Raw genomic sequence first — 25,212 nt, forward strand, 5'->3', positions numbered from 1 at the left:
AGTTATGAAAAATTAAAAATTACCGTGCTTATTCACATATCAGGACATTTTGGGCAATATTTTTCTAAAAACATGTCTGGATAAGCATTTTTCTGGATATATAAAGATTTTTTTTTTCATAAAATAATATAACTGCTACATAATGTGTAATAAATAATAAAAGCTCTACTTCTCTTCTTCTCTCATCCAAAAATAAGTGCATGTCCAGTCCATTGACCATTATATTTAAGAGTGTTGGTTTTTTTCTTTATAAACTATTGATAGTAATTTTGATAAATTTAGTTAAGTCTTATTGTTACTTCTATTTTTTTTTTAATCACACACATGAGTTTTATCTTTTAATGAATATTTAACTATAATGGTGCTAATACTGTTATAAAGTTTATAACTTGAAAAAAGATGATTACATGTATACTTTTTTAGAGTATTAAAATGAGTTTTACAACCAAGATTCAAAACTTTAAAATTGACACTCAGATCTAGGTAGTAACTTTATATAACAGAGTTATTACTATATAATTATCAACAAATTTTATAAAAATTAACCAATTATAACTCATTCTAACTAATATATTTTCAAAGCTGCTAATTATAAATTTTGAACAAAAAATAAAATTAAATGATAAAGTAATGGACACCAATGACCTTGAAGAACTATGGAACTTATACAAGCTAAAAGTAAGTAATTTTTTAATATAGAAACACATTTGTATATACATGGGTGAAGTCATAGATGTTGAATCTAATCTTGAATTAACTTTATAACTATGGTTAAGCTAATACTTTAAAAAATGTTTGAATTGAATGCTATGGGAAATTTTTTTAAAACTTTAGCTCTAGTTTAATATTCTTTTGATGGAAATAGTTTAATGAGGTTATTTTGTAGACTTTTAACTTAATCACGCTTAAACTTTGAGCAATCAAGTAAAATTAATGACCCCAAGTTAGTAGAATTAGTAGTAAGCTGTCTAGTAAAAAAATCACACCAAAAACTTTAAAAAGTAAAATTAATGACCCCAAAATGTAGATTTTTTTTTACGTGGCTCCAAGCAATTAAAAAACTTAAGTATGTTTTTATTTTCTTATTACAAAAATTTTTATTAAGTTTTAGAAATTGCAAAAAACTAATTTTTTTATTTATAAAAAAGTTGTTCACTTAATAAATAAAGACAAGATTCTCAGTTATAATAAATATCTGAAAATCAAAATGAACATTTGTTGAGACATTAAGGTATAGTAAACTGTTAGAAACTTTATTTATACACATAAAAAAGCAAATGGAGACTGGTTAAAAAGCTTTAGGCTACTTAAAATAAAACTATTAAAGAAATTTATTAAGAAATTATATGAAATGTAAGTGAAGCTTGTTGATAAACACCAGTAAAAATTTTATATTTCAAATAAAATTGAGAATGCTAGCAATAACTTAAAATTACAAAAATGTATATCAAAATGTGGTAAAATTTGATAACACTAGTAAAAACTTAAAATCTACTTTAAATAATTCTATAAAAAAGTTTACTACTGAATTACTGAAATAGCTTACTTAATTAGAAAAAAAGTTAAATTTATTACTTTCTTTGAAAATTACTAACATAAACTTATCAAAGTGTACAAAAATTATCTTAAAGATAACATATATAACTGGGGTGGAAGTCACTTTTGCACAAAGACACATTTTCACAATCAGTTTTGCACGGCTTCACTTTGCAGTTGTATATCCTAACCCTGAGCTTAGCCCTTACCTCATGCAAAAATAGCTTCTGTAAAACAGACCTTTACCCATATAACTTGTATATTGTTTATATTTTTAGTTTTTTATGAAAAATTTGATAGATTACACAAGCTTTGATATACCTTTAAACGTTATTAAAATACTTTTTGCTTCTTATTTATTACTACTTATACCAGAAATATCAGTTTTTTTTTGTTTTGTTTTAAGTTTATTTTATATTATCAGAATAATAAAAATTTCTTGTTATATTTATTCTTTGTTAATTTAATAACCAGAATATTAAATTTTCTTTTTTAGTTTTAACTTTATTTTTTATACTATCAGAATGATCAAAACAGTCTTAATTACTACTTGGAAGAATTCATCACAGCTCATAATGAAGTTTTTGAACAAGTATTTTATTTGAAATTAATTTTATACTTTTACCTAAAAATAATTTTTCAAATGTTTATAATGGTAACATAGAATTTTTATTTTAAAGCATTGCAAATATTTATATTTTTATTTCAAGTTTTTTGTATTTTCTAGTTTACAAGATTATCAAAAAGTATTATGTCTTTCACTGTTTTACTTGAAGAATTTAGTTTAAAAAAGTTGTTTATAGTAAGCTTAAATGTATAAAATTGTTCAATTTTATTTTTAGGATGAATATGTTCACCAAAACTTACAATTGGTTCATTATCCAAGAGACTTTTTACAAGTATGTGACATTGAATTGATAAATTTTAGCAGTTTTTTCTGCTTTGAAATTAAAGTCTTTTCAAATTTTAATCTTGCTATCAAAGTTTAATTTATTAAACTAGTCCTAATAAATTTTACTCTATTTATCTGTTTTTTTTATGGTATATCTGTATTTTTTATGGTTAAATACAGTATATTATAAAACTGATAAAACATTTGCTTTATACATTTAATTTAGTTTACTGGATTAGTCACAATGCCTTTGTTAAGTCAATTCACTCAAAATTGTGTTTTTAGACCCAATAATCTTCAGAATGATAAACTTATTGATATTGGTATCTCTTATTGATTTTAAAATCTATAGTGTAAAACAAATTCAAAATTATTCTACAAATTTTATCAGGTTTCACAAAATAAAATGATGCAACTGCAAGAATGCAATCTAGTGAAAAAAGATGTTAACTTTTTAAGAAACTTGGTAAAATCACTACAGCTGATAGTCAGGTAAGTTCATAACACCTTATCAAAATAAATTATTTGATTAAAACATGTTCTGCAAATTAATTGGTGATGCAATTTACTTAAGCAAAACAATGTTATGTAATTAGAGTCTAATTAAATATAATTTGACTACTTATTTTTATAAGGCTATTATACTTAAATATCAGTTTGGTTTGCATATTTGCTGAGTCAAAAATTGTTTTTGTGCTATTTTTAATTCTAGTGATTAACAATTCATTTTTTATTTAATTTTTAATGTGTTTTGGAAAGGTGGGTTAAGGATAAGGGTATAAATAAGTAAAAATTAAAAAAAATACCTAAAAAAATTTGATGACTCAGCAAATATGCTAATCAGACTGACCTTAAACTATACTTTCCTGTTTATAAAAGTTGAAAATTATTATTGTTTAAATATTATGCAGATTACAAAATAATTTACCAACACTGAGCAGTTTATCAAACAACACAGTTGGGTATCTGCTCGTCCTTTCAACTAAACTAATCAATCAGGTAAAATAATTGTTTTTAAGTTCTTTTAACTTCAATTAAGGTTCATTATACTAGTAACTTATAGTTTTCTAAAATGTTTGATAAATAAACTTGACCAAAATTTTATTTTAATAGTTATTTTGTTTTGTAAATAAATTGCTTCATAATTTATTTTTTTTACAGTTAAAAGAATTAACAAAAAGAAGCTCTATATCAAATGACTTAACACCACTCATAGAAAATCTACTGAACAATACGTTCAAATTTTTCCAACATTTGTATGATCCGAACTTTTATTGGAGGAATTTTATTGACAATAGGTTAGCTTAAACTTTAATGGTTTAAAAATTTATTTTTTGTGAGTGCATAATAAATTATTTAAAAATTTTAAAATTTTTTACTAGAACTAATAACACTCCTAGTTAAAAACAATTATTTAAACAAAACACAATAGTATTAACTTGATAACTGTTTATTGTTATAAATTGAATGTTAAATTTTATTTTAAATAAACAGAGAAACAGATAATACAAAACTTGAAGTTCCTCTCATAAATGCAGAACTGATTCCATTCTTCTATGGTTAGTAAAATATTTTTCAAAAAAATACCAAGTAATAATAAGTAAAATAAATAAACTAAAATTTAGTTCTGTTACAAACTACACAACTAATAAAAACTATCTGTAATACCTGTAAATGTAATAACCTGTAATACACTTTTGTAGTATACATGTAATATAGTAAACTTTTATAGTACACTTTTACCAGTAAAAATTATATGGACATTATACATCTTTTTCAATCTTATTTTGCTTCATATTACATACCTATAATTAAATGCTTTAAGTATTTGTAGAATAATAGTTTGAATCATTACTTTGTTCAAAAGTCCAATAAAAAAATTAATATTTACTATTAGAAACACTGCAAGTAGACAGCAGTGTATTGTGCAAATCAATCCAATACAGCTTGCTTCATATGTTTGGAGGAATTTTAAGTGGGAAAATACAAAATGCACATTTGTCCGCTTCTACAACTACACTGGAAATACTTTTCAAGTATTTTATATTATTTTAGTGTGTTAAATATTTTTTACTTTTTTGGTGTTATAAAGTTTGTAAGATTGTCCTCTCTGATTTACCTCTGTAAACCACTACAATAATTACAAAAACTGTATTTTATAAATATACATAAAACTGAGTTAAACATATGTTACATAATTTTTTCTTTACTTTATTGTGTTTTTATAAAAAAATAGATATTTTTTAAGTATGAAGTTTTTACAAGTTACAAATAAAAAGGCTTGTTGATAGAAAAAAGTAGTTTAGCTTTTTCGACTGTTGTGATTTATAATGCTTAATTAAAGCAATTTATTGTTTAAGCATTTAAGATGTTTAAACTATAAAATCTTATCACAGGTATTTATCTTTGTACATAGGCAATAAAGAAGGAAACACGACAGATTATGAAGGATGCAAACTTGTATTAAAATTAGTTGTTAAAATGGTACATACTTTACATATTTCTGTTCCAAATCAAGTGAGATATTTTGATCACTATGATATTTTTATATATTGAAATTAGTTGTTAAAATGGTACATACATACTTCTGTTCCAAATCAAGTGAGATATTTTGATTACTATGATATTTTTATATATTGAAATTAGTTGTTAAAATGGTACATACATACTTCTGTTCCAAATCAAGTGAGATATCATTGGTTACTATAATATTTTTATATATTGAAATTAGTTGTTAAAATGGTACATACATACTTCTGTTCCAAATCAAGTGAGATATCATTGGTTATTATAATATTATTATAATTATAATTAGTTTTTAAAATAGTACGTATACTACATAATTCTATTCCAAGTCAGGTAAAATATTTTTGATTATTATAATATTATTATAATTATAATTAGTTTTTAAAATAGTACATATACTACATAATTCTATTCCAAGTCAGGTTGAATAATTTTGATTACTATGATGTTTTTATATATTGAAATTTGTTTAAATAGTACATGCACTACATACTTCCATACCAAATCAAGTTAGATAAAATATATATTTAATATATTTATTCTTTCAAAAATTTATTTTGCAAACTAAGTTTCGGTCAAAGACCTCGTCAGTGCTTAAATAAATCTTATTCAAATAGAATTCTATTATAGATTATATTATAGATTCTATTTGAATAAGATTTATTTAAGCACTGACGAGGTCTTTGACCGAAACTTAGTTTGCAAAATAAATTTTTGAAAGAATAAATATATTACTTCTCCTCCAGCAGTTGAGATCTCTCTATTTGTTTTCTTAAAAACAAAACATATAATATATATTTAATATAATTTTAATTTGTCAAAATTTAAGTGTTTTTATAAACCAGTGGTTTCTTAAAAATATATCGTTATGCATGTAGTCTTGAAGTAAAAGTAATAAAACGTTTTAGAACTACTAAAAATTATATAGTGGCTCTGTTTTAGAGAAAACTTATATTTTGGCCACAAAACTGGAAAATTGCATCTATGGTAATAAGCCCAATTTCAAAATATTGTTGAAAGAATTAAAAAACTTTAAAACTTACTTAAAAAAAGTTTCAGCTATTATTTTAAAAGTATAGTTTTATTTCTCAAATGTTTTTGTTTTTTGAAGGCATCTGTTTTGCAGAATTGCATTTTAAGCAACTAATTAGTAACTAAAATTCTATACAGTGTCAACTCGATGTGAAAACAGTTCTGACAAAATTTTTCACATTGTTGGTCAAAGGGGAAAACTCACCAAAAATACAACTTCAAATGATAGGTAAATTGATGGTATTTAGTTAACTTATTTTAATAAGTTTTCATTTAGTTCATCTTTTATTTTTATCAAGGTTATGAATGTAAAATAAGTATTTAAGAAAAATAATAAATTTGGTTTAACTACAAATAATTTAGTTTTTAGTTTGAAAACAAATTAGGTAATTTAACATCAAAGATCATGAAAACGCTAGTAGAATTATATTAAATAATAAATTTGGTTTAACTACAAATAATTTAGTTTTTAGTTTGAAAACAAATTAGGTAATTTAACATCAAAGATCATGAAAACGCTAGTAGAATTATATTAACACGAAACAACAATAAGTCTATATATTTAGCTTTTTAATGTGTAAAACATTTTAGTCAGAGTTTAGTTATAAAAATTAAACTTTACTCAAGTGGTTCTCAAACTTTAGGATTAATCTCGTCAGTAGTAGATAAAAGTTACTTATAATTTTTTTTTCTAATCAGCGTGTTTAAGTTTCAAAATATTTAACTTTTATAGGTTCAATATCCTCCTTACTTGATATACACGACAGAGCTTCAATGCAAACCACACTATTTCAACTTGGTTGTTTCAGTTACCTCAAAACAGTTCTCATAAACTGCTGCGAAAGTTGGTTGAATATTATTATTTTTTTTTATATTTTTCTCAATTTTTAATTATCTCAGTACTTGTTAGTTTTTCTGGAAGTCAGTTTAAAATTATTATTTGTAAAAAACAATTTCAACTTTCAATTTTCTCAAAACAGCATTTACTTGCTGTTTTGAAAGCCAGTTTGAATTTATTATTTATTACAAGGTATTTTAACTTTTAATTATCTGAAAAAAGTACTTATAAGCTGTTGTTAGAGTTTGTTTAAAAATATTTTAAGTATTAAGATATTTTAACTATTAATAATCTCAAAACTGTACTAATTTGTTGTTGATAAAATCAATTAAACACACAACGTTTTATCTAAAATAGAACAAATAAACGCTCTATAATTAGTTTCATTAATTTATTTATTTTTATAGCACAAATTGGAGTTTTAAAATTAAAGTTAAAATTTCTATTCAAATAAAAACTAAGTCGTTGTTTCACAAATATGGTAACAAAAGCATTATACTATCAGCTTAGTTTCTCATATGATCTAATACAAGATTTTATTGTATATGCTAAAGTGAGTATTTAACTCTAATTATACTAATATTTCTTATAACAGACGACAACACAAGTGAAAATTTAGTGGAGTTTGTCAATGTGATAGCATCTTTAATATGCGGATCTTCTAGTGCCAAGGTGATTATAAATAAAATTACAAGCATGTTGTTACTATGTTCACTTACATTTTGATTTTATAACATTTAGTCGTACAATTGTGATTTATAGAGACTAAAAACTAAAAAAAATATACAAATTAATACTATTTTAATTGCTGATTTTAGTGATTTTAATAATAAAGATAAAGTAATCATTTCCAATAAAAACTTATACTATTTTGAGCTGGCATCAAATAAAATAAATTGAGTTGAAATTGCACAAGCATAAAAAAGCTTCTAGATAAAATTCAAATTAAAATATTCTTTTTAAGTTGTGAATGCTTGTTTATTTTTGTTGTGTTCATTTTTTCGTTCACCGTTCATTTTTTGTTTTTTTGTATTGTGACGTTATAGCTGAACTTCGAACGGGACATGAGCGATTTCATGATGACAAAATTGAAGGAAGCAAGTTGCGAAGTTGAAATGTCGACAAAATTGCTAGTTGCTCTCGTGAATATGGTGAGTTTGAAAGGCACAAGGTTTTTGCTACTTATGCTTCGGATACAACTTTTCAAAATAATTTGATAGGTTGAAAGATAATTTGTTGGAAATTTATAAATATTTAATATTAACTTTTATTAATTTTGTTGAAAAAAAAAAGTTTGTTATGCAAATATGGTGAGACTAAAACCGCTAAAGCTGCTGAAATAATTAATCATAAAATGAAATTTGTTGAATTCGATAAAAATTGAACTATAAAAGTTTACTAATTTACTATCATAGTATACATACTGTTTTTGATTGCTAGCTTGGAAAAAAGTCGTTAATTATATTTAAAACATAATTGTGTTATAAAATAAGTTTGTTTTTGTAACTAATTTCAAGCAGTTTTTCAGCAACAAACAATACTAAATTTGATTTCTAATTGCTAGATTATTATTAATATTTCAAAAACCTTGCTTTAAAAAAAGGTGCTTAGTTTTTAATGCAAAAACTTGAAATGTATTTGAAAAAAGTAAATACTCTTGGTTTTGTACGTAACTCTAAGTAATATGATTTTTAAAATCAATTAAAAATGTGTTTACATGTCCTAAGGAATAAAATAATAAGTAAAATAGTAATAAAAACGATTTTAAATAGTACAGCAAAGTAGTAGTAGTTCTTAAAATCGAACAAACTTTATTTAAATAAGCTCTTCCATAGATTATGTAGTTTTAAAGCTAAATATATGAATTAAAATTATTTATTTTTACTTTAAGTTTGACTTTATAAAACAAAACTCATTGAAAAATAAAAATTAGTGAAATTAAACAAAAATATAATAGTTTTTTCCAATGAAAAATTTCTATTAACCAAATAAATTGGTTTTTAATTGATTATTTTTGTTTTGCTACATAGTGTTAATTAATTGCTATGTATATGTAATATAATTTGAAAATTAAAAAATAGTTGTGTGATATTTATAAAAGTTTTTAGTTTTTTATAGAGATTGTAGATAGTTCAAGTGTTTTATTATTAAAACAGTGCATTAAGTTAAATTGCATATGTTTTATCGTTTCAATGAGAATAAAATAAGTAATTTAAAGTTGTTCTTTATTTATGTTATTTGCATGTTTTATTATTTTTGACATTTTATTTTGTTCGAGCATGATATTTAGATGCACGTTTTTTGAGTTCAAAAACAAAAACATCAATGAAAAAATAATAAAACGTAGCAATTCAAAATTGATTTGTTTGTATTGCTTTTTATAGTTGTTTAAAAGAACTATTTTCCTACATATTTCAAATAGTTCTATTATGTTGTGCGTAACTTAAAAACACATGTTTTAACAGTTTTTTTAAGTTTTATTTTTGAAATAATAATTATAAATTAGTTTAAATGATTTAAAAAGCAATAGTTTACTGTAGCAATTAATTATTTGTCTGTAACTAATTTTCAATTGTTTTAATGAAAGTTTAAAGATACTCATAAAGTGCTTTTATCGAACTGTAGAGATATTGAAAATAATCATAGTTTTTTTCATTAGTTTAATAATAAACAAAAAAATCATAAGGCTAAGTATTTTTAACTAATTATATTATAATACAATCTGAAAAAAAAAAACAGAAATGAATGATTAAGTAATTTGAACATTAAAAGATTAAGGTAACAACAAAATTTTATTTATAACAATCTTTTTGTCGAAAACACAATAAGTAATTATTACTTTAGGTTTTTCATAAATTTGTTACCTTTAGGTTAATAATTTGCAAATTATTGCAGCATTAAATTATCTATAGTGAGTAACACCAATATTTAAAAGTAACTGTATACTATGAATACTATACATGTGTTTGTTTTACCAAATTAGGTGTTTAAAAAAATCATTATAGAATTCATAAAAGTAGATAGGCTTTAGTGTAATTAAATAAGTTGTAAAATAAAATTCTTGTAATTTTTAATAATTCTTAAAAAATCTGATCACAAAATAGTTCTAACCTTATAGTTTTATAGGTTAATGTTATTAATTTAAATAAACAACTTAACTATCATTATAACACAACTTTAAATTGTTGTAAAACATTATACCATATAATAAATGTTTTATAATCTTTATTAAAAACTTATTTTCCAATTAAGTATTATAACTATCAACTATGCAAACGTGTTGCAAAATAGTAGGGTAAACATTTTAGATTTAAAACATATTTGGTGTATCATCACTCACTCAATTGACTAATATATATTTAACACATTCTCATGTATTAAAGAGAAAAAGTTACAGAAAAAAGAAAGTCAATATTTAAGCTTCAAATTGAAATCAAAAACTAAATAGATGTTTTTAAGAACTAATTTTTAAAAGTAGGATTAAAAAAGGATATGAAGTATTTTAAATTAATTTCAGTTACTAAAAACAACTTAATGAAAAAAAAAACAGATATTTGAGACGGAAAAAGGATTGAATGAAGTTCACATCATCAAAAATATTTCAATTGCTAAAATGTTGCTTAAATGGCTACCAGACATTAAACAGGTACTTAGTGTATTAGATTTAAACTCAAAAAATAATTGTATTTGGTTAGTAAAAAAAAAATAAAACAAAAAATAATTTAGAAATTAATTTAAAAATTACCCCAAATTTTTTAAGTACTATTTTTTAATTTTTGTTATAAAATGTATGAATTAAAAAGAAGCTTTTAAATACAAAAAAATGATGGTTTTATTCAGAAGCAATGTAGCAAACTGTAATGGGTTGGCATAAATAAAATGTACAATAGGCTAAAATATTTTTTTTTTCATATAGCAAGATCTACGTTAAAATTTAAGAGACTAATCGATAAGTTTTTATTAAATATCCACTTATGTAAATGACATTATGACGTAATAGGAACAACAACAAATTTGGCTGTCAGGAGTCATCAGACACATATTTACATCTTGCAATGCAAATTTGATACAAGCTGCCCAACATAAAATCGTCAGATTGTTATTAAGTAAGTTACAAAACATAAATTTTTAGATTGTTATAAAGTAAGTTGTAAGACATAAAATTTATATTTTTTTTTTATATTTTAATTATATTTAAATCTTTTTTATTTGTTTCAACTACAACAATCAAATAGATAATAGTAAATATTAATACAGATACAATGATGAAGCATAGCACATTATACGAGCAAACAGTTTTCAATTTAATTGATATGCTTGAGAAGTTGGCAAGTTTTTCAATAACACCTCTACAAACAAAACTGTTGCTTGAATCTCTGAGACAAGATTCACAAGATCACCAACACCTTGTTAGTTTGAATATAAATGTTTTATATTTTAGTTGTCTTGTTTGTTTTTTTTTAAATAAAATGATCAGTAAACTTTGATAATCCTGTTAGTTAGAAAAAAATAAAAGTTTATTTAATTAGATATATTCTAAATATAACAAAGCTTTGATTTTAAAGATACCTTTGGTCAAAGTTTTTATGTACTCATTCCTAAGATCACCAACGTCTTGGTAGATTATTATTACATTGATTTGTTTTTAAGGGTATAGATTTTTACAAAATATAAAGTTTGCTTTTAAAAATGTTTTTGTAAGTTTTTGTGTCTTTGACAGTTTCATTTGTAACTGTTTTGTATATTATAAATATTGCAAAAAACAAAGTCATAATGTTTAATTTCAACCTGATAATAAAAAAGTTTATATTGTATATTTAAAAATATTTTAATAATAAACTTATTATTAGTAGTTATGTGATCGTTAAGCTGTAAAAAAGTCCGTTATGCTTGTGTTTTGGTTTGGAAATGATGAAATATTTTAAATATATAAAACTTAAAAGAAGTATACTAGATACATAATAGAATGTTGAGTTTAAATAAAAGTTAACAAGTAACTTCACTTACAATTTGTTACTTTTGTAAGACGGATTTAAATCTTATCTACATCTTATCATTATGAATATATTTGATTTTTACAGAAATTTTTTTTTCACCAATATTAATCTTGTTTTTTGATTTATTTTAATAATTATTTCACTTTTTTTTTCTGACTAACTTCTGTTAAATTTATAACAGAACAAATTTTTCAATTGTACATTGTTTAATTTTAAATTAATTTATTAATTTTTGTATCAAAAAAAAACATTCAACTGGAAAGCATCTTATTTTTAGTTATGTTATATATTTGTATTATGGATCAAACATTTCAATCGAACATTATATTCTTATTTATTTACTATTATAATAAATTTATGCTAGAACAAATATTTTAATCAAGTCTATTTTAAATTATTTTTCATGTTTTGTTACAGAACAAATATCCTGACAAAATGTTACTTTACTTTTAGTTTTTTGCTATTACTGTTTATTTCAACAGAACAAATACTTCAATCGAATATTATCTTCTTTGGGATGCATGGCATACAAGGAGAGGCAAGAAAGAAAACCTGCTTTTTTATTTGACCTACAAGAAAGCAATTCAGTTAGTTTTTATTAAATTTAAATAAATTGAAAGAAAACCCGCGTTTTTATTTGACCTACAGGAGAGTAATTCTGTTAGTTTTTACTAAATTTTAATACAAACATTGTACATAATTTTAAACACTTTGTTTTTTTTTTAAGATGACGTCTATTGAAAAGTTTTTAGAATTTTCAAACATATATATTTAACCAAATACTTTTTAACAGTTTTTGCATCAGTTTTATGTTTGTGCTACAAAATTTAAAGATACAAAAATAAATTTCATAATTATTTGGTTTAACTCATAAAGTAAAAAAAATCTATCATGAAAATAAAAAGTAACCGTATATATTGAAAATTAGCATAAAGTTGACCTTTAAAAAAATAAAAATGTTATTAGTTAGTGGGATTAAGATTTGTAGTTCATTCAAAAATATCCTTTCTAAAGTTTAAAAAAAGTTGTTTATAAAAATATACCAAACTAACTATTCAAACCTTCTGTCATTTATTGTTATTTTCAATGGGTAAATCAGCTGTAAAAAATAAATGAAAAAACAATACATTAAAACACAAGTAAAAAAGCTAACAACAAAATATGAATTAAAATAACATATATTATACTAAACAAACAATTATCTCAATTAACTTGAAGTTTTGGTATATTTTAATAAATAGCTAATTTTTAAGCTCTAGCTAGAGTATTTTTAAATTAGATTATTTGGTACAATTGTCTAAAATATTACAAACTTGAATTTGTTTTTTGAACCCGTACATTATTTGATATTAACATTATCATTTTGTTGTTTAACTATGTATTATAACAAAACATATTACAGTGAAGAGTAATAAAAAATATGGGATGTGTATAATGCCAACTAAATATTAACTTACAGTGATAGTTTTTACAGGTATTAGTAATGTCAATATAAGATCAGTGAATTTTCAACTCTATATTAGTTTTACTGATACGTATATATTTTTCTTTACAGTGAGCAGTTATATAAACCGATGATCAGTAAAATTTTCAACTAAATAATAATTAAATAAAGTTTTATTTGCAGGGAATAGTAATAGGAGAAGGTATAAAACGGTGGGGAGGTTCCAGTATTTCAGTGCATTGTTGGGTTAACATACAGTATTTGCCAAATATTGCCAATAAAAATACAACTTTGAAAAGAAGACAATTATACAGGTTTCTATTATTTTAATTATTATTTATTGCTGGGTTAATATTCAGTATTTGTTAAATATTGCTAATAAAAATACAACTTTGAAAAGAAAACAATTATACAGGTTTCTATTATTTTAACTATTATTTATTGCTGGGTTATTATTAGTATTTGTTAAATATTGCTAATAAAATTATAACTTTGAAGAAGATAGTTATACAGGTTTCTATTATTTTAACTATTGTTTATTGTTGGGTTAACATACAGTATTTGCCAATTATTACCAATAAAAATACAACTTTGAAGAAGATAGTTATACAGGTTTCTATTTTTTTAACTATTATTTATTGTTGGGTTAACATACAGTATTTGCCAAATATTGCTAATAAAAATACAACTTTGAAAAGAAGACAATTATACAGGTTTCTATTATTTTAACTATTGTTTATTGTTGGGTTAACATACAATATTTGCCAAATACTGCTAATAAAAATACAACTTTGAAAAGAAGACAATTATACAGGTTTCTTTTATTTTAACTATTATTTGTTGTTGGGTTAACATACAGTATTTGCCAAATACTGCAAATAAAAATACAACTTTGAAAAGAAGACAATTATACAGGTTTCTATTATTTTAACTATTATTTATTGTTGGGTTAACATACAGTATTTGCCAAATATTGCTAATAAAAATACAACTTTGAAAAGAAGACAATTATACAGGTTTCTATTATTTTAACTATTATTTATTGTTGGGTTAACATACAATATTTGCCAAATACTGCTAATAAAAATACAACTTTGAAAAGAAGACAATTATACAGGTTTCAATTATTTTAACTATTATTTATTGTTGGGTTAACATACAATATTTGCCAAATATTGCTAATAAAAATACAACTTTGAAAAGAAGACAATTATACAGGTTTCAATTATTTTAACTATTATTTATTGTTGGGTTAACATACAATATTTGCCAAATATTGCTAATAAAAATACAACTTTGAAGAGAAGACAATTATACAGGTTTCTATAATTTTAACTATTATTTATTGTTGGGTTAACATACAATATTTGCCAAATACTGCTAATAAAAATACAACTTTGAAAAGAAGACAATTATACAGGTTTCAATTATTTTAACTATTATTTATTGTTGGGTTAACATACAATATTTGCCAAATATTGCTAATAAAAATACAACTTTGAAAAGAAGACAATTATACAGGTTTCTATTATTTTAAGGGCATAGGGGGGGGTAAACACCCTTTTTTGGTTTTTGATCTTATTTTATATAGTTTTTACTAAGCTACAAGATGCTTTTTACAGATTTTGAAAATTCAAAATAATTTTTTAGATATAGCCGGTCAAAGTCGGAGGCTACAATAGGATCCTTATGGGAGGCGCAAACTAAAACGGCAAATAACTAGAAATCACTAAAAATCTATCTCCTCCTACATTTTTTGAGCTAACTACCTCAAATTTTCAGGAAATGTTCCTTGCAATATTTAGAAAATTCTGTCGGAACAGAATTTAAAAAAATTAAAAAATAAAAATTTTATAATAAAAAAACTAAAAAAAAACTGTTTTTTTGGTTTATTTTTTTTATAAAATTTTTATTTTTCAATTTTTTAAAAATTCCTTCCGACAGAATTTTCTAAATATATCAAGGAACGTTTCCTGAAAGTTTGAGGTAGTTATCTCACAAAACGTAGGAGAAGATAGATTTTTAGTGAAACAGTCTATTTTTGCTGTTTTAGTTTGCGCCTCCCATAAGAAACCTATTGTTGCCTCCGACTTTGACCGGCTATATCTCAAAAATTATTTTGAATTTTTAAAATCTGTAAAAAGCATCTTGTAACTTAGTAAAAACTATATAAAATAAGATCAAAAACCAAAAAAGGGTGTTTACCCCCCCCTATGCCCTTAACTATTATTTATTGTTGGGTTAACATACAATATTTGCCAAATACTGCTAATAAAAATACAACTTTGAAAAGAAGACAATTATACAGGTTTCAATTATTTTAACTATTATTTATTGTTGGGTTAACATACAATATTTGCCAAATATTGCTAATAAAAATACAACTTTGAAAAGAAGACAATTATACAGGTTTCAATTATTTTAACTATTATTTATTGTTGGGTTAACATACAATATTTGCCAAATATTGCTAATAAAAATACAACTTTGAAAAGAAGACAATTATACAGGTTTCTTTTATTTTAACTATTATTTATTGTTGGGTTAACATACAATATTTTCCAAATACTGCTAATAAAAATACAACTTTGAAAAGAAGACAATTATACAGGTTTCTTTTATTTTAACTATTATTTATTGTTGGGTTAACATACAATATTTGCCAAATATTGCTAATAAAAATACAACTTTGAAAAGAAGACAATTATACAGGTTTCTATTATTTTAACTATTATTTATTGTTGGGTTAACATACAGTATTTGCCAAATATTGCTAATAAAAATACAACTTTGAAAAGAAGACAATTATACAGGTTTCTATTATTTTAACTATTATTTATTGTTGGGTTAACATACAGTATTTGCCAAATACTGCTAATAAAAATACAACTTTGAAAAGAAGACAATTATACAGGTTTCTATTATTTTAACTATTATTTATTGTTGGGTTAACATACAGTATTTGCCAAATATTGCTAATAAAAATACAACTTTGAAAAGAAGACAATTATACAGGTTTCTATTATTTTAACTATTATTTATTGTTGGGTTAACATACAGTATTTGCCAAATACTGCTAATAAAAATACAACTTTGAAAAGAAGACAATTATACAGGTTTCTATTATTTTAACTATTGTTTATTGTTGGGTTAACATACAGTATTTGCCAAATACTGCTAATAAAAATACAACTTTGAAAAGAAGACAATTATACAGGTTTCAATTATTTTAACTATTATTTATTGTTGGGTTAACATACAGTATTTGCCAAATACTGCTAATAAAAATACAACTTTGAAAAGAAGACAATTATACAGGTTTCAATTATTTTAACTATTATTTATTGTTGGGTTAACATACAATATTTGCCAAATATTGCTAATAAAAATACAACTTTGAAAAGAAGACAATTATACAGGTTTCTATTATTTTAACTATTATTTATTGTTGGGTTAACATACAGTATTTGCCAAATACTTCTAATAAAAATACAACTTTAAAAAGAAGACAATTATACAGGTTTCTTTTATTTTAACTATTATTTATTGTTGGGTTAACATACAGTATTTGCCAAATATTGCTAATAAAAATACAACTTTGAAGAGAAGACAATTATACAGGTTTCTAACATTTTAACTATTATTTATTGTTGGGTTAACATACAGTATTTGCCAAATACTGCTAATAAAAATACAACTTTGAAAAGAAGACAATTATACAGGTTTCTATTATTTTAACTATTATTTATTGTTGGGTTAACATACAATATTTGCCAAATACTGCTAATAAAAATACAACTTTGAAAAGAAGACAATTATACAGGTTTCAATTATTTTAACTATTATTTATTGTTGGGTTAACATACAGTATTTGCCAAATATTGCTAATAAAAATACAACTTTGAAAAGAAGACAATTATACAGGTTTCAATTATTTTAACTATTATTTATTGTTGGGTTAACATACAGTATTTGCCAAATATTGCTAATAAAAATACAACTTTGAAAAGAAGACAATTATACAGGTTTCAATTATTTTAACTATTGTTTATTGTTGGGTTAACATACAGTATTTGCCAAATACTGCTAATAAAAATACAACTTTGAAAAGAAGACAATTATACAGGTTTCTATTATTTTAACTATTATTTATTGTTGGGTTAACAAACAGTATTTGCCAAATACTGCTAATAAAAATACAACTTTGAAAAGAAGACAATTATACAGGTTTCTATTATTTTAACTATTATTTATTGTTGGGTTAACATACAATATTTGCCAAATACTGCTAATAAAAATACAACTTTGAAAAGAAGACAATTATACAGGTTTCTTTTATTTTAACTATTATTTATTGTTGGGTTAACATACAGTATTTGCCAAATACTGCTAATAAAAATACAACTTTGAAAAGAAGACAATTATACAGGTTTCAATTATTTTAACTATTGTTTATTGTTGGGTTAACATACAATATTTGCCAAATACTGCTAATAAAAATACAACTTTGAAAAGAAGACAGTTATACAGGTTTCTATTATTTTAACTATTATTTATTGTTGGGTTAACATACAGTATTTGCCAAATACTGCTAATAAAAATACAACTTTGAAAAGAAGACAGTTATACAGGTTTCTATTATTTTAACTATTATTTATTGTTGGGTTAACATACAGTATTTGCCAAATATTACCAATAAAAATATAATTTTGAAAAGAAGACAGTTATACAGGTTTCTATTATTTTAATTATTATTTATTGCTGGGTTAACATACAATACTTGCCAAATACTGCTAATAAAAATACAACTTTGAAAAGAAGACAATTATACAGGTTTCTATTATTTTAACTATTATTTATTGTTGGGTTAACATACAGTATTTGCCAAATATTACCAATAAAAATATAATTTAAAAAGAAGACAGTTATACAGGTTTCTATTATTTTAATTATTATTTATTGCTGGGTTAACATACAATACTTGCCAAATACTGCTAATAAAAATACAACTTTGAAAAGAAGACAATTATACAGGTTTCTATTATTTTAACTATTATTTATTGTTGGGTTAACATACAGTATTTGCCAAATACTGCTAATAAAAATACAACTTTGAAAAGAAGACAATTATACAGGTTTCTATTATTTTAACTATTATTTATTGTTGGGTTAACATACAGTATTTGCCAAATACTGCTAATAAAAATACAATTTTGAAAAGAAGACAGTTATACAGGTTTCTATTATTTTAACTATTATTTATTGTTGGGTTAACATACAATATTTGCCAAATATTGCTAATAAAAATACAACTTTGAAAAGAAGACAATTATACAGGTTTCAATTATTTTAACTATTATTTATTGTTGGGTTAACATACAATATTTGCCAAATATTGCTAATAAAAATACAACTTTGAAAAGAAGACAATTATACAGGTTTCTATTATTTTAACTATTATTTATTGTTGGGTTAACATACAATATTTGCCAAATATTGCTAATAAAAATACAACTTTGAAAAGAAGACAATTATACAGGTTTCAATTATTTTAACTATTATTTATTGTTGGGTTAACATACAATATTTGCCAAATATTGCTAATAAAAATACAACTTTGAAGAGAAGACAATTATACAGGTTTCTATAATTTTACTCTGTTTTTACCAGAAGTACATAAAAAGAAAATAGACTTAGCAGATTTTTTTTTAGTTTAAGTTCTGCAAAATATTTGACATATACTGTTTTAGACTAACTTCACAAACAACCTATAAACAGCACATACTTTAAGAGTTTTTGCAGAACAGTTTTGATTTCTGATTTCAGTTTTTATAATTGAATTTAACTCCTGTTTTTACATTAATTTTTTGAATTATATAAATTTGAAATATCACAATCTTTTTTTTCAGTTTTTACAACGATCAAGGTGTAGGTGTTGAGGCGTTTTTCACATTAGGGTGCCAACTAGTGGTAGCCGTATCAACAAAGAAGTCATACTACACTGTTGCTTTGAATGAATCACCATTGATTGATAATAAATGGGTTAGAATTATTTTTAGTTAATTACTATGTACTTATAAATCTTAGTGTACTGTTGCATTAAATGAGAATCTTGTTATAGATAACAAATGGGTTAGTAATTGTTTCTATTTAGTTATTTATACCAATAAAAAAAATTGGTTAGTAATTGTTTCTATATTTTATTTTTATATTATTTCACCATAAAGCACTCTTTTTTAATTTGGTTAAACATGCAATTGATCTAACATAGCAGATGTAAAGTTTTATTGTATTACATGCATTACATTATAGTCAAAAATTGTTTTGAGAGCTAGAGGATTTTACTTACTACAGGGTTGCCATAAAACCTGGAATCCTAGAAAATCTTGAACTTGAAAATTTAGGCTAAAAAAAAAGGAATTTGATAAATTTTGAAAAATAAAACAGGATTTTTAAACAATTTTTACTATTAAAAAAATGCAATTTTGATTAAATACGTAACACTTATAATATCATTTATTTATCAGTTTATTGTATCATTTAGAATTTCATTTGTTATAAATCTCTATTAAAGTAGCATTATAGTATCTATTTGATATTTTTATCCTATTGAAGACAGTTTTTTATCTTAAAATTGAATTTTATAGTAATAAAAATAGACAAATAATCTGGAAAAAGTTTAGAAAACCTGCAAAAATTTTCAAACAACTTTTGGCAAATTTGCTATTAGTTTTCCAATTCTTGTTACTACAAGTATACACAAATTTTTAAAGCTTTTCATAAATGATACAAAATAAAATTTCAAAATAAATAGAAAAACAATAACATTTTGAAAAGCTTTAGAGAAACACAGTGAAATTTGCCTCTGTATATGAACAATATTTCAATATGCTATTAACCAAAAATTTGTTAATAAACATCTTTAAAAAAAAATACTGTTATTTATAGTATGTAATGATGTGTAAAGTTTTAACAATTTATTTTAGTTTTGTACTCTTAAAATGTTTATATATAGTTCCATAAACTGTCTAGGATTAGCTGCTTGTTACAAAACATACAGAAACTTAATCTTTAAAGTTATTGTTAATTAGTATTTATTAGGTGTAATAAATTTAAAACGATAAGATAAAAGAACCTAGTTCTTAATCTTTATTTACTTATTTATACCCAAAGTAATCAGCTTATAAAGCTTTAAGTAATTGTGAATGGTTTTATTTATTGAACTTAGCTTACGTACTTTTTAACTTGAGTATAAGATATGTCTTGAGTCAAAAAAGAAAATCATAAATCAAAAGAGTATGTGTTCATATATTAAAATAAATGAAAATATGATTTTAAAATCATTCGTTAAAGGCTAATTGAAACGAAATGTACCAATTTATTCTCTAATTTCAAGATTAAAATGCAATATATGGATATTAAGTTCAATAAATTCTTATCAAGTTTTGTCCCGTTTGACCTAATATATCTAAAACATTAAGCAAACTTATCTTTGATATTAAGTTGAATAATAATTTAAATAACTTTTAATTTTAAGTAACATGTTTTGTTTATTTGATCAAAACTCATATTTATCGAATTGTTGCATTTAGTATAACTACAAAAATACAGTAAACCAGAAAAAGTTGGTTCAAAGTTATTTTAAGTTATTTACAACATTTTTCATTTTTTGTAAAAAATTGATATTGTGACGTAACCATTTTTTTTGTGAAAAACTTGTCACAAAAATTATATAAATTGGTCAGTAAATCTCTAATCATTGGAAGCTAGTTTATTTTAAATCACTTATATTATTTTAGAGGTGGTAATATCCATTTATTAAGGCCATAGGGGGGGGGGGGGGTCCGACTTTTTTTTTTACATAAAATAACTTTGGATTTTATATGAAAGCTTTAAATACAAACTACAAGCCTGTTTTTATAGAATTCAAAAATATAATTTAACTTTTGAGATATTTTATTTTTTGTAAAAAGTTTCCGATACAAACGTATAGACCGCAAATTTTTCAGGGTCAATTTTCTCGGAAATTTAAAAATTCACTAAAAACCTATCTCCTCCTTCATTTTTTGACCTAGAGACTTCAAATTTTCAGGAAATGTTCTTTTTAATATTTTGAAGAATCTGAATGTTGGAATTTTTGAAATTTTGAAAAATAAAAATTTTATCTACAAAAAACTAAAAAAAAGGGTAGTTTTTTGACAATAATTTTTTTTTTTACTCAAAATTTTTAAAAATCCTACAATAGATCTCTTTAAAGTTTAATGATACACATTCTGTAAAAATTTGAGAAAGATTACTCAAAAAATGAAGTAGGAGATAGATTTTTAGTGAAATAGTCTTTTTTTCGCATTTTTAGTTTTCGCCTTCCATAAGGAACCTATTGAACGCCCTTTCTTTGATCGCTTATATCTCAAAAGTTACTTTGAGTTTTTTTAAGCGGTTAAAAGTGTCTGATAGCTCAGATTAAATTCTACAAAATAAGATCAAGTTGTAAAAAACAAAGTGGACCCCCCCCCTATGGCCTTAATTATCACAGATAAAATTATTATAATGAAATTAGCCTCTTTAACTAATAATTTATCTAACTAAAAATATATCTAAAAAAGTATTTATGTCTTTGTAGAGCTAAAAGAATTTATATGAAATTGCTGGAAAAACGTTGTTTTAAATATATTTATTTAAGTTGAAGAGATTCATCTTATTCAAAGTTTAGTTTTCCTGACATTAGCATATGAAACAATGCAGGATGGGCGGAAGTTTGATTGTCGCAGGCAAAACTTCAAAATAGAAATCTTTGCGGGTCATGATGTGTAGTTACAACGTCAACTTTTTAATCTCTTGTAAATTTTACAAACATAAGACTTCTTTTTTACCTTTTGTTTCCCAAAATATCTAGTGTATATATCATTTATTTAGAATTCCAAGTTATACTGCTGTAATAAACGAAAATTTTTATTTAATACAAACTGTTGAAACAAAGAGTGAACTAGAAGAATTTCTACAAAAAATCCTGGTATTTTATAAAACATGATAATATAAAGAGCTTTCTTTTATGTTACATCTTAATGTACGAGTAATATTTTATAAACAGTTAAATATCTTCGTTACTCCTAATTTTAAACCAAATCAGTTAGTGACGTTATGTAAAACTTTTCCATCATCTCAAACATTTATATATATTCAAGTATCTTAAAACTAGTACGTTAGACAACATTTTAAAAGTTATTTCAGAAGTGGCACTTGATTCAATTCAAGAATAATTAAAATATTGATGCTTAGTTCTGATACACCACGTATAAGACTTAGTTCACACACAACTTTGTAAACTGTAATGATATTTACAGTAAAGCATTTTATTTAGCACTTTGTTTACTTTAAATCAGTTATAATTAAAGTATTAAATTGAATACTAAATAGTTTTATATTTGTAAAAATATACTTGAACACTGGTACATATTTTTTACTTAGTATTTAATTTATTAGCTGTGAAAAATAAAACTATTGTGAAAGTAATAATAATAAGTGAATTAAATCTAAGAGTTGAAAATCTCCAATGATTCAAATTGGGTTGAAATTAGTGTTTAAGTAACAAAAAAACTTTGAAATCTACATGTATGATTATTAAGATTTAATTTTTTGCGTTATCGTTTGAAAATTTAAACAACAATATTGAATTAGTCTCGTTGATATAAAATACTTTGAATATAAAAGGAAATAGAGTTAAAGAGCTTGTTTTAAAGATACTGATTTAAACTTTTTTTTAGAAACATTGACTAAATCCACCTTATAGAAACAACGTTGTATGTTTAATAGATCACAAGATATATTCTGTTTAATTTAGTTCAACTACTACTAATATGTATTTTTATTGATTTATTTCTTTTGTAATTAGCTTTAAATATCAAATTAGTTTGTTCATTGTGTTTTAATTGTTTTGTGATTGTTTATAATTTTTCTTTATTTTGTAATTTTTTTTAGTATTTTAGTAAACTCGAGAACTTTAACAATATGAAGGCGTTTCAGTTTATTGTTATTTTTGTACATTTTTATGTTACTGGCTTATTGAATAAAATTTTTTTGTCAATGATTGAAAAACAACCGCTTATATTATATCACTGCAACTATTTATTTATTTTTGTTGAAGATGAGAGTTTAATTTCTGCCATATGTGTTATTTTTTGGTCTTACTTGTAATTAACTTATTAACAACTTATAAATAATATTAAGTTTAGTTTACTTGCAGCTTGAATGAAAGAGCTTTATAAATCAGATAAATGTTTAGATGTTTATAATTTTTAGCAATTAACTTTAATTTTACCATCATAGACTCCATTTTCAACTAAATATCTTTATTTGCTTCAAACTGATTAAGTGACGTAACGAATTAATACTGATAAGAGAAAATTTTTTTAAACAAAATTAAATAAAAATCTAAGTATTTCATGGAAAGTGAATACGCTTTTTTATGTCATTTTATTGTACATAAATATCTATCTTTAGTGATAGAGGATCTGAGGTCTCATTATTTAAACCAAGTATTATTATAAAAAGCCAACCTTGCTAATACATTCTAAATAGTATCTCTTGTGATATTTACCTAAGTACTGTTCAATTAGTTTTACAATTTATTACACAGTTTAATATATACTAAGTCAACACACACTATAAAGAATACATAAACATAATAGTTGATTAAATAATACTCAGCTTTAAATGAGTTAACAGGTGGCTTTGGCTCACCATTATACCAAAAGAAACGTTTATTCAAAGTTATCATATTTTAACCATTGAGAAATTAATCTTTTTTTTTACAATCTCTTCTCTTATACAATTAAGAAAGCAGTGAAGCATGCAATACTGCTACATATCTAATAATAGGTGATGCTTATTAACTATGTAAAGACTCCCCACAAAATGCTGTTGTTTTCGGTCGTATATTCAGATATATTTCTATATAGTACGCTTTTTGAACACAGCTCAAAAGTGCGTACTCAACTGGAGGCGCAAGTTCTTAAAATACACAAAAAACACTTTTGAACTCAAAGTTTGTTGATTCAAAATCACATAATAAAATGAAAAAGCGTACCCCAGCGGAAGATTAATGTAATCGTACAACGGCTTATATGAGCTTTATCTAAGACTCGATTTTTAATTCAGTATTTTTATTTGCACCAAACAAGTTTAGTGACGTAACAAGTTATTTTTCGCAAAAAAAGTTGCCAAGAAAGTTATATATATAATTTGGTCAATTATTTAATACGTCACTCCAACTCAGTTTTCAATATTTAAAAGATGGTAGAACCCATCTAAAAAATATTAATCTGTCTAAAAATATAATTTGTAGTGTTTTGGAAAACACGTATCACTTCAAAACTTAATTTATTAATTTAATTAAACTTAACTTTAAATATTTGTTTTGCGTTCACTTAACGAAATGATAACTAATAAAAAGTTATTTGAATTTATTATTATTTATTTTCTTCAATCGCAACACTAGAAAGTTCACACAGTTTTATAATCTTGTTAAATAAGTATTATTTATTGTCATTTTCAGCACTGCATTCAAATAGTACACCAACCGAGTAGGAAATTGTTAGGATTTAACAGTGGTTACATACAAATTCACATCGATGGACAGTTAAAACTTGACACACAACTAAGGTTTGTTATTAAATTTAGTTTAAGTCTTTTTTTGTTAATTCTTTTTAAATAGTTAGTATTTTAAAAAATGAAATATTTTAACAATTTTATAAATCATTATACTCTATTTATAAACAACTTAAGACGGTAAGAAAACACTTCTATGGATAATTTTGTTTTCTTAAAATTTTAATTCTTTTGAGAATTTTACAAAGTAAACTTAAAAACCACTAGTTTACAAATTTTATACATAATACAAACTTGCTTGATTTTTGATGTTATTTCAAGTTTATTTATCACTATACTT

General features: G+C 23.4%; 1 protein-coding gene across 2 annotated transcripts in view; it reads left to right on the forward strand.

Moving 5' to 3' along the window:
- Positions 1 to 585: 585 nt before the first annotated feature.
- The window catches only part of LOC145844554 (neurobeachin-like protein 1), a 53,909-nt gene continuing 29,282 nt past the window's right edge, over positions 586 to 25,212 (forward strand). The window contains exons 1-20 of one of the 2 annotated variants that reach the window (XM_082951952.1): positions 586 to 678; positions 2,060 to 2,128; positions 2,379 to 2,435; positions 2,820 to 2,920; positions 3,340 to 3,427; positions 3,590 to 3,726; positions 3,923 to 3,987; positions 4,326 to 4,464; positions 4,825 to 4,945; positions 6,125 to 6,215; positions 6,720 to 6,830; positions 7,420 to 7,496; positions 7,871 to 7,975; positions 10,375 to 10,470; positions 10,825 to 10,930; positions 11,082 to 11,233; positions 12,304 to 12,408; positions 13,449 to 13,579; positions 19,175 to 19,307; positions 24,820 to 24,926. In XM_082951952.1, the coding sequence (XP_082808078.1) occupies positions 631 to 678; positions 2,060 to 2,128; positions 2,379 to 2,435; positions 2,820 to 2,920; positions 3,340 to 3,427; positions 3,590 to 3,726; positions 3,923 to 3,987; positions 4,326 to 4,464; positions 4,825 to 4,945; positions 6,125 to 6,215; positions 6,720 to 6,830; positions 7,420 to 7,496; positions 7,871 to 7,975; positions 10,375 to 10,470; positions 10,825 to 10,930; positions 11,082 to 11,233; positions 12,304 to 12,408; positions 13,449 to 13,579; positions 19,175 to 19,307; positions 24,820 to 24,926 (2,039 nt within the window). In that variant the 5' untranslated portion in view covers positions 586 to 630. The remainder of the gene's footprint in view (positions 679 to 2,059; positions 2,129 to 2,378; positions 2,436 to 2,819; positions 2,921 to 3,339; positions 3,428 to 3,589; positions 3,727 to 3,922; positions 3,988 to 4,325; positions 4,465 to 4,824; positions 4,946 to 6,124; positions 6,216 to 6,719; positions 6,831 to 7,419; positions 7,497 to 7,870; positions 7,976 to 10,374; positions 10,471 to 10,824; positions 10,931 to 11,081; positions 11,234 to 12,303; positions 12,409 to 13,448; positions 13,580 to 19,174; positions 19,308 to 24,819; positions 24,927 to 25,212) is intronic. The other variant, XM_082951953.1, reaches the window with a different exon arrangement.

The sequence above is a fragment of the Thalia democratica genome, chromosome 9 (assembly GCF_965202585.1).
Source record: "Thalia democratica chromosome 9, ktThaDemo2.hap1.1, whole genome shotgun sequence".
NCBI lineage: Eukaryota > Metazoa > Chordata > Thaliacea > Salpida > Salpidae > Thalia > Thalia democratica.